We start from the raw sequence: 10,895 nt of genomic DNA on the forward strand, positions 1-10,895 counted from the left end.
GGGCCACCACCACTTCTTAGACCTGACCGAGATATGGTATCTTGAAACCTGTAGGTTGTGAAGGTCAACACCACCCATGTGCTCATTGTATCGGTTGACGCATTTTGTTTGTGGGACTTTATCAAAGGCACGTCGCTCCTTGTTCCATCTCTTGACAGAGGTCTCACTGTATTTCTCCTCCATGTTTGCTGCCACTGTGACAATGTTATTGTCTTTCCAACGGACCAGCAACTTGTCTCCTTGGGTCAGAACCTCAGAGCTTCCCCGGGGTAACTTCATGAAGTCCTTCTGTGGCTTGAGTGGGACATCAAACAGACGATTTTGCCTCATTGTTCCAGAGCTCCCATATCCTCTTTTTGTCCTTTCATTGAGGAGTGCAAGTGAAGTGAAGAGGTTGTCATGAAAGAACTTGCAACCTTGAGGCATCTGAGCTTGCTCTGCAAGACTGAGAACGACACTGCGTCCCTGACATAACCCAGTTTCAGGGAGGAGAGTGTGGGATCCACTGTATGGCTCCATGTGATACATGTAACCATTGGATGAGGCAAGGCTCCATAGCTTGTAACTAAAACGGATTGGTTTACCTCTTATGAATTGCTTAATCCATGTCGGCCATAGTATGGGATCATGCCCTCATCTACTGACAGCCATTCCTGAAATGGCATGACTTTGAATGACTGATTAAACTCAGAGAAGATGGGCCTATCCTTAAAAAATGGGTCGTCACTGATCTTTGTGTTGTCAACCACATGAACTGAGGCCATTATTTCATCAATGTGTTTTCTCCACATTGCATCTGAAATGCTTTCATTGTGTACATCACTGTCAAGTGACCAGTACATGTGTCGACTTGGAACAGAGCTGTATCCAGATGTGATAAGGATCCCATAGTATGTAAGGAGCTCATCCATACCCAGATACAGTTGCTTGTCCTTGGTCTGGGTAGAGTAGAGGTTGGACATTTCAATGGTGATCTCTCTTAGGGTTGGTGGATACATTAGTAGGAAAACATCCATTGGGTTGGGGCAGCTTTGTTTTACACATTCTGCAGCATTTGGGCTGTATACTATGTGTTTTGGAATCACAGCAGTGGCAGGCCTCTTTGATCGTTTGAACACTCGATCTTTATTTTGACCACCTGCAGCTTTGCCCTTGGCTCTTCTGGCTGGCCCCTATGGCTTGTAGAGGAGCTTGGCTCTTCTGACTGGACCCTCTGGTGGGTAGAGGCCCTTGGCTCTTCATCGTTGCCATTCTTTCGTCATCCAAGGTGTACATTATGTTTGCGTTTGTAACATAGACTGTTATTGAAACGTGACCGGTAAGTTTCAAATTTGTCCGGTAAAATAAGTTCTTTACAGACACCGGACCGGCATGAAAAATCCTAGCGGAAACCCGATTATGTTGCCTATAATCACCCCCTGTTGGGTGTTGTAGTTTCGTTACACCATTGGTTACACTTTGTGATCTGTGTATGTGTGAGGGTAGTGTGTTGAGCGGCAGAGGTAGTCACCACAACAAGATGTTCCCAGTGCAAAAATAGTTTATTTATTTATTTTAAGCTGCCGGCAGGTGGACAGACAAGACGAAACAAAACAGACTACAAATAACATTTAAATGCAGGGAAGCTATTACAGGCAGACTGGATATAGCTACATGATACAGGTAACATCTCACCTCAGAGGCCCAGAGAAGTGTTGGAACCGTCCTCATTGTGTGTGAAGACCTGGGCTGATGGCACAGCGCGCATCATGCCATTACACCCGTGATCTCCTCCACTCAACTCGTAATGTCCATTAAAAGATTTATCTCACTCTCTCCAGTTGTTTCCGCGTTATTTTAAACAGTCCATACCGCGGCACATTTACAAACGACCCAGACAATATTTTCGCAACATTGCCGATACCAAACATTCATTAGAAAGCGAAAGTAAAAAGTAAATAGTCCATTATTTAAAAGTAGCACTCGCATTAATATCTATCGCACCCATAAGCGCTATTTTTAGTGACGGTAAGAATGTCGCTCCGTCACAGTATGCATTAAAAATACCTTTCACCCTGTGGTATTGCGTTCAGTATTGCGCTGAACAAAGCAATTGCACAAATCCACACCCCAAAGCTAACAATCACACTGCTGTCATACAAACCCTATAAAACAGCTCTCATTTTTTCCTGTTTGTCTGGTCTCAAAATAATAATGTAGAACATGGCACCCTGTATTAGGTAACTGCACCAGATTTTAGCACTCTTTCAGCAGGGCCTAAGAATGGGCTTGAGAATGACAAACATTTGTAATCGGCTAAAAGTAGTGAAATATTAGCAAAATCATACAGCAAGATTTATAAATCGAATTTTGTGTACGAGTGGCTAATTATGAATCCGTACATATAGGGTACATACGTGTCTACATATTTATATGTTTGTGTGAGAATCTCTTTGTGTGCTTGTGGGTATATTTGTGTGTGTGTGTGGTTGATACAAGTATGTTCCTTGTGGAGACATGAGTGCATCTATAAATACCTCTACTCTACCTGGCACAGGGACACTGAGGACTGAGCCCAAACATAAAACCCCGGATAGAGGGGCTCAGTGAACTTGGCGTGGAACGTGTACAGGAGGGTCACTGTGTCAGAGGAGATGCTGTAGAAGGACAGAGTGCCAGCTGGCCAGTCCAGATAGACTCCCACTTTGTTAGAGGGAAGGGTGAAGGGTTTTATGTCTGTGCTCTTCCTATTGTGACAAACAGTGTAAAGGCCTTTATTGTAGGACAGACTCCAGGACTTCTTATTATGTCCAAGTTCACAGTCATCACTCTGTCCTTTCCTGCTGATTTCTTTATATGCCATTCCTATTTCTAGTCCACCCCCTTTCCACTCAACCTCCCAGTAATTGCGTCCTGACAGACCCTCTCTGCACAGCACTTGGGGCTTCTGGTCAAATCTCTCTGGGTGATCAGAACATGACTGGTCTTCCATCTCCCATGTCACCCTCCTGTGACCCTCAGACAGAGATAGATTCCTGTGTGCTGTGTTGGGGTCCAATGTGAGCTGACAGGCATCTGCAGACAAGTGGCAGGTTAATTAGTTTAATTACTAATTTGTAAATGGAGCAGTATATGTGTGAAGGAGACAGGGGTAGAGAAGTAAGAAATTTAACTGGAAAAGAAAGGTTGGTGAGAATGAAGTGTGAAGTATAAAGGAGATAGAGGAGAAGAAATGGAGTAACATCTTTCCCCCTCTCTATTCACCTCACTCTCTCCATATCTGACATGGCTTCCTTCTGTCAAGAGTTGGGTGAATGCAGTATTCATTTCAGACTTACATTTCTGCAGTCCTGGTTTGTTCCTGCTCTCTCCTCCATGGTCCACACTGTAGGAACAGAAGAACAGACAGTGAATGAGTGATGCACGGCCTTTCTAATGTAGAAATTCAAATCCCCGTGACAATGGGAGTGTCCCCCTCCCTGTCAAACCTGTGCTGTTCTCTGTACTTACTGCAGTGTCTCCAGTTTACAGCTGGGGTCCTCCAGTACTGCAGAGAGCGCTCTCACTCCTGAGTCTCCTGGGTGATTGTAGCTCAGATCCAGCTCTCTCAGGTGGGAGGGGTTTGAATGCAGAGCAGAAGCCAGAGAAGCACAGCCTTTCTCTGTGACTTGACAGCCTGACAGCCTGCAGAGGGACGGATATAAGAGTTCCTCAGTCTCCCAGATATGGACAATCTGGAAGGATTGGACCCATGCCTGACTATTATAGACTTTATAGTAACTGTGTATAGTATATATGGACAAAAGTATTTGGCCACACCTGTTTTTCAGGGTTTGGGCTGGGCCCCTTATCTCTCGTGAACCTCATAACCTCATAAATGCTCTACAGAATGAGTGGGCGCAAATTCTCACAGAAACACTCCAAAATCTTGTGGAAAGCCTTCCAAGAAGAGTGGAAGCTGTTATAGCTACAAAAGGGGGACCAACTCCATATTAAAGTATATGTATTTGAATACAATGTCATTACAGACCCTGTTGGTGTAATGGTCAGGCGTCCGAATACTTTTGTCCATATAGCGTATATGTATGGACAAAAGTAGGATATATAGGACATATAGTGTCATTCTGGGTTTTATTCAACCAATATGTTCAAAAAATTTATTATAAATACACCTCTAGATGTATTTATAAATCACTTCTAGGTGTATATATTGCTGGAATACAAAAAGAGTATTCCTAAGAGTTGGGATCTAAATGTTAACTGCTCTGCCTGTGTTTAATACTTATTTGCCAACTCCTCAAGCTTATTTTAAGTTTCATGAATTCCAGCCACATTCTGGCAACAAGCCTTAAAGGATGTCAGCCTAGAACATGTGGTTCCCATTGTCTGACACAAATCCAGTCACATTTTTAAACATTTCATGAAGCCATCTGTTACTGAGTACTAATTCACAGAGTTTAGATGTATCATCCACAATGGTGTTTTGATCAGTTCTCTGATTTCATGCAACTCAGCAGTCTTCAGCCGATGTGACTTGTGAAGCTGACCGGCTTGTGACATTGGTGGCTGTTAATTAGATGCTTGTATTAAAAATGCAAATGTATTTTTTTTTTCAAGGTGTATATTTTTCAAGGTGTTTCCTGTCCCCTACATTTTTGACAGATGATCCCTGGTTCACATCAGACTTTTTTTTATTGTTGTATTTTTGTGATTTTGATTGCCAGTCTATTGTTATTGTATATCGTATTGTTGTTAATTATGAACATGCCTGTGTGGATTGCTGAGATTGTCATGCGTACAAGGACTTCGGGAGGATAACAACTGAAATGTGGTTTGGTAGCCCTGTAGGTCACTAGTTATCAGAAATTATATTATACTATCACTGGAATACATTGTTCCTGTTCCATGTTTTTGACATTTGATCCTTTAGGGAATAAGGGGGTTTGTCTTCTCCAATACTTTGTTTGTGACTCTCCCACATCTTCCTTACTGTATTAAAGTACATCACCAATACATTGTTCCTCACCCTAGTTTCTGCAGTTTACAGTGTGGGTCCTCCAGCCCAGCAGAGAGAGCTCTCACTCCTGAATCCTGCAGGTTATTGTCCCTCAACTCCAGATCTCTCAGCTCTGAGTGGGGTGAACGCAGCACTGAGGCTAGGTCCATACAGCAGCTCTCTGTGAGATTACTCTGCCTCAAGCTGTGGAGAGAAGGAGATGTGGCTCTTATAGAAATACATTATTTACATTATATACACATACAAACCGTGAGTTTTCTCTGTGTACATCAGGGTTACTTGTGTGTGGTCAGTCTCCGTTGAGAAAACGTTTTGTGGAGAGTTCTGTTTCACTTCTCTGTGATTGAGGAGTGAGATGAGAGGACTGGGACTTCAGTGGACAATGATGGAATGCTAGGTGAGAGACGTTTACTGAGATTTATACATGAACTCCCACTCTGTGCTTACAGTAGTGTCTCCACTTTACAGCTGGGGTCCTTCAGTCCAGCACAGAGAGCTGTAGCTCCAGATTGCCCAAGGTGATTGTAGCTCAGATCCAGCTCTGTCAGGTATGAGGGGTTTGAACACAGCACCGAAGCCAGGGAAACACAGCCTCTTTCTTTGATTTGACAGTTTGACAGCCTGCAAAGAGAAAGAGTTTTTTAAGATTTAAGATGTAAGATTTCACTGCACTGCTGTGGACAGTCATATTCATCACCTGGGATGGTTGTATAATAGGTACGCCAAGTTATTGATTGGTTATGTAATCAATGTAATGAAATCTTCGTCCTGTTGCATTCTTTGTATTGACAGCAATAATTTGAATACACCATTCATGCTTTTATTATTGTAAGCATTTCCCTGACTCTACACCTCACTGTATGCTTATAGAGATATACTGTAACATCAAGACTGACACAGCTTGTTGTCTTCAGATGGTAAGATGTAGACACACAGGGCCAAGGTACACAAAAGAATATAGCAAACACTCATTAGGTTAGCTTTGAAATAATGCTTGTCCAGTCTGTGTAAGGTCATATCACAAATTATTGTGTAGTGTTTTGGTATCTATTTGAAAGCTATATGTAGTTTTGGAAGTCTGCTGGCTTAAAGAGAAGAAGTAGTATGCATGTGTGAATACCATGGCATTTCTGTAAACTGAAAATATTTTCTAAAACTAAGCACTACTCACCCCAGTCTCTGTAGTTTACAGTCCGGACTCAGCCCAGAACAGAGCAATTTCACTCCTGAATCACCAAAGCTATTGCAGCCAAGGTCCAATCTTTGTAGTTTACACTTTGGACTCATGAGCCCAGCAGAGAGCAGCTTCAGTCGTGAATCTCCCAGGTTATTGCAGCTGAGGTCCAGCTCTATCAGGTGTGAGGGGACTGACTGCAGAGCTGAGGCCACAATGTCACATGACTTCTCTGTAAGGTTACAACAGTCCAGTCTGCAAAGAAGAGTGCAGTGACAGTTAATGTAAAAACGTTTATGTATTGTAATGATAGTTGTTAGTGATGAACAGTGACACTGTTGATATGGTCCACAATGCTTTAAGGAAGATGTCTGTACCAAACTCTTCAAATGAGTCAAATGATCAATTGATTTGAAACCTCACAGCTCTAGAAAAGGCACAGAAACAGACATCTTTTCTTAACTATTTGTTGCAGACAGAACAATTCATTTTCTCTGTGTCCGCATCATTAAATGTATTTTATTTTCATGTATACAATTTCTGTCTAGCAAAGGTAAGCACAGAATGTGCATAAAATGCAAATGTAGAAGACAAATACTGCACTGATTTTTCACTACAGCATGTAGAAAATTTAAACAAAATCCAAAACCTCAGCCATTTAGCACAAACATTGTTAACCAGTAATCCAAAAAGCAAGCATATACATTTTCAGGTTTAACCCACAGAAAGATCACAGGAGCTCAACTTTGACATTACTGGTTGACTGTGTAGTTGTAAAATGAATAATGTCCATTAACCATTTGTAGAAGTATTTTTGATATATGAGTACATTTTGTACGTAAGGGCAGAAAATAAATAGCTGTGGAACATCATGGTGTTTAATTATTTGCGATTAGATGTTTTTGTATTTAAGTTTTTTTTTTATTTATTGTTTCAGTGAAATGTGGATTTTGTGAAATTATATTTCTGTTAAATATAATTAAATTGAATCCAGTTAATGTTATTAATTCGTTAATAAACTAGCAATACTTACATGGCCTTCCTGCAGTACTGGACTACCGGCAACAATCTCTGCTGACCAGCGGGTGATGTGTTGTACACCTTCAAGTCAAACACATCCAGGACCTCCTCTGACACCAGATACACAAAGGCCAGGGCTGAACATTGGTGTGGTTCCAGCCTTTTGCCAGAAAGTGTTCCTGATTTTAGGGGAGTCTGGATTTCCTCCACCAGAGAGCTGTCATTCATTTCATTCAGACAGTGGAACAGATTGATGGTCCTCTCTGCTGAAGATTCCTCTCTGATCTTCCCCTTAATGTACTTCACCGTTTCCTCAATGTCATGTGATCTGCATTCTGTCTGTGTCAGTGGGTCTGGTACATGTGATATACCTCCTGTCTGTGTCAGTATTCCTCCTAGGAGGGTCTGATTGGAGTCCACTGAAAGGCCAAGAAGGAATCGGAGGAAAAGGTCCAGGTGTCCATTCTTACTCTCTAAGGCCTGATCCACTGCACTTCTGTGTACCTCTGACAACTGAATTCTCTGACCCTGAGTTCTTGCTTTCTCTGCGCGGAGTGCATTTCTGTTCTCGTATACAGATGAATGAAGAACAAACAAGGCAGCCAGATACTCCTGAATGGTTAGATGCACAAAGCAGTAGACCTTCTCCTGATAATACCCATACTCTTCCTTGAAGATTTCTGTGCAAATCCCAGAGTACACTGAGGCCTCACTGACATCAATGCCAGCATCCCTCAAGTCCTCCTCATAGAATATCAGATTGCCCTTTTTCAGCTGTTGAAAAGCCAGCTTCCCCAGTTTCAGGATCATTTCTGCATCTGACTCTGGAATCTTCTTTGGGTTTGTCTCATTGGTATCATGATACTTCTGATTCTTCACATTAGTCTGGAGGAGAAGGAAGTATGTGTACATTTCAGTCAGAGTTTTGGGGATTTCTCCACTGTCTGATTCACTCAGTATTCTCTCCAGGACAGCAGCGGAAATCCAACAGAAGACTGGTATGTGACACATGATGTACAGACTCCTGGATGACTTGATGTGTGAGATAATTCTGCTGGCCAGGTTCTGATCTGCAAATCTCTTCATGAAGTACTCCTCCTTTCGTGCATCATTGAACCCTCGTATCTCTGTCACCTGATGGATACACTCAGGAGGGATCTGATTGGCTGATGTTGGTCGTGAGGTGATCCAGATGAGCGCTGAGGGAAGCAGATTCCCCTTGATGAGGTTTGTCAGTAGCACATCCACTGATGTTGATTTTGTTGCATCACAGAGGATCTGATTGTTCTGAAAATCTAGAGGAAGTCGACACTCATCCAGACCATCAAAGATGAGCACAACTTTGACATCATCATGTTGAACATTACTAATCTGTTTTACTTCTGGAAGATAATGCTGGAGAAGTTGCATTAGACTGAATTCCTTCTCCCTCTTCAAATTCAGATCTCGAAAAGGAAGGGGGAAGATAAAATGAACATCCTGATTGGCTTTTCCTTCTGCCCAGTCAAGAATGAACTTCTGGACACAGACAGTTTTTCCAATGCCAGCGATGCCTTTTGTCAGTACTGTTCTGATCTTCTTTCCTTGACCAGGTAAAGGTTTAAAGATATCGTTGCAGAGAATGGGAGTTTCATGTATGGTCTGTCTCTTGTACGCTGCCTCAATCTGTCTCACCTCATGCTCATTGCTGACCCACCCACCTCCCCCTTCGGTGATGTAGAGTTCTGTATAGGTATCACTGAGGAGGACTGTGTGTCCCTGTTTTGCTAAACCTAGACATATGCTTTCATGCTTCTTGTTCAGAGAACTTTTCAGTTTCTGTTGGTCTCTTATTATGGAGGTATCTGAGGAGAGGAAATATGCAATACATAGATGTCAAAAATAAGATGACTTTCTGTGTTTGAAAACATTTACCCAAATGCATTCTGTAAGTAAAAATGGCAAATCAATCGCAAACATTCTATATAATTTCAAAAGTGTATACACTAAAAAAACCCACATTTTTAGTTTTTTTGAACATTTTTGTATGGTCATTTCAGCATCAGTATTCTGACAGAAACAGTCAATGAGAAACGGTTCTTACTCTTCCAGTCATCACTCTCAAGTGATTCAGTCAAGTCCTTCTCATTCATGTTCCTCAGTATATGTAGTGTAATCTTCAGAGATCTATCTCTGCCACAACTCTTCAGCATCCTCTCAACAACATCCGGGACCTCAAGGTGCTCCAGGCTACTCTGAAAGTATTCTGGGTAATTCTGACTTAGATTACTCTTAAACTGTTTCAGCTTGCTCTTCTCCAGCTTCCCCAGAGTGCATTGGAGTGACTGAAACAAACACATGACCAGGTGTGCTGTATCAGAAAAGGTTCAGAACTTCCCCTGCACCTCTATCACACAGTGGGGGGTCAGAGTGAGAGGCTGAGCTGTGATTCTCTCTCAGGTCCTAGTAGGAGGGGAGAGCTGCTCTCCTACATGTGATCAGCCTGTTTATTGGTCTGTGGTTCTCTTCTGAGTTTTGTCATACATCTTAAATTTTTAAAGTACATTATTTTACACAGCTTATATAGGCCTTGAACATAATGCATAGTTTTACTCCAAAATATATATTTTTAAAAATGCTGAAAAATGCAGAAGAACCGCCTCCACCAATGCTAACTGGTGAAAGGTGGCAATATTGTGCAAAGTTGATATTATATTCATATTATAATGTTAAAATGTTGGGCAGTTGACAGAATACATTCAGCAGAGAGGCACAATCCAATATTCTTCACATTGCACATCTCTCAGGAAAAAAAAAAAATCCTCACCACAGAAGGCTTATGGAATATATCGCAAGTAGGAAAGACATGGCATTTAAAAAATGTATGTACAATTGGACAGGGATAGATTCTCTTCAGTGAAAATGTTTTCTAAAAGGAAGACTGAAGGGAAGCAATGATTATATAATGTGTTGCAGATGTTATACCTTCTTTAGCAGGGTTAAATCCAAAGACTGCTCTCTCTTTTCTAACAGAGAGCAAGACTCTGCTGACCCCTGGAGCCTGTGAAGAGAACACAGAGAAGGACCTTACAGTAAACCTCATCTTCCTTCTGCAGCTCTAACTGACCGCACATGGAGACAGAGTTTACAGTTAACCTCATACCCTTACTGCAGCTATAACTCACAGTATATGGAAACAGAGCTTCCAATATCCTCCTACTGTAGCTGCAATTCTCAACAAATTTACTCAATTTATATACACATACTGAGTACGGAACGCTACATTAGACATTAGACCAAACTCAACTCAGTGGCAGATTTATTACTGATTACACACAAATTATCAGGTGCTATGGACAGATTAATGTGTTGTCAACTTTCATATTTTGTCTTTTACAAAGTTATCAAACCAGCTAATGTCCATATTACTGAATGGCAACCAAAGTGGGAGAGGGTACCATTTGCTCATTACTATGACTGTGTCTGAATGCAAGTCAGTGTACTCCCACAAGACCACTGCACCTGTACCTCAGGCTAACTGCCGAGGACCTATAGCTGTGTTACATTACCTTGAATCATATGTGGAGTCTCTTTCTAAATTTATGGGATGATACATGGAGTTGTCACTTTTCATTGAGAGGCAGCTGGGTACAGGTGACCCTGCTCTCGTCAGCTGGATGCTGTGAAAAGAACATGGAGAATGACCTTCCATTTAACCTCATCCAC

General features: G+C 41.8%; 1 protein-coding gene across 1 annotated transcript; it reads right to left on the reverse strand.

Annotated features, from left to right (window-relative positions):
• Nucleotides 1-1,700: 1,700 nt before the first annotated feature.
• Nucleotides 1,701-10,231, reverse strand: LOC118793009 (protein NLRC3-like). Its single transcript, XM_036550933.1, has 9 exons — nucleotides 10,155-10,231; nucleotides 9,274-9,514; nucleotides 7,204-9,034; nucleotides 6,168-6,425; nucleotides 5,444-5,617; nucleotides 5,006-5,179; nucleotides 3,490-3,663; nucleotides 3,318-3,364; nucleotides 1,701-3,054 (listed from the first exon to the last, which is right to left on the reverse strand). The coding sequence occupies exons 2-9, from the start codon at nucleotides 9,380-9,382 to the stop codon at nucleotides 2,519-2,521; spliced, it is 3,303 nt and encodes a 1,100-aa protein (XP_036406826.1). The 5' UTR covers nucleotides 9,383-9,514; nucleotides 10,155-10,231; the 3' UTR covers nucleotides 1,701-2,518.
• Nucleotides 10,232-10,895: the final 664 nt, after the last annotated feature.

This window comes from Megalops cyprinoides, chromosome 18, assembly GCF_013368585.1.
Source record: "Megalops cyprinoides isolate fMegCyp1 chromosome 18, fMegCyp1.pri, whole genome shotgun sequence".
NCBI lineage: Eukaryota > Metazoa > Chordata > Actinopteri > Elopiformes > Megalopidae > Megalops > Megalops cyprinoides.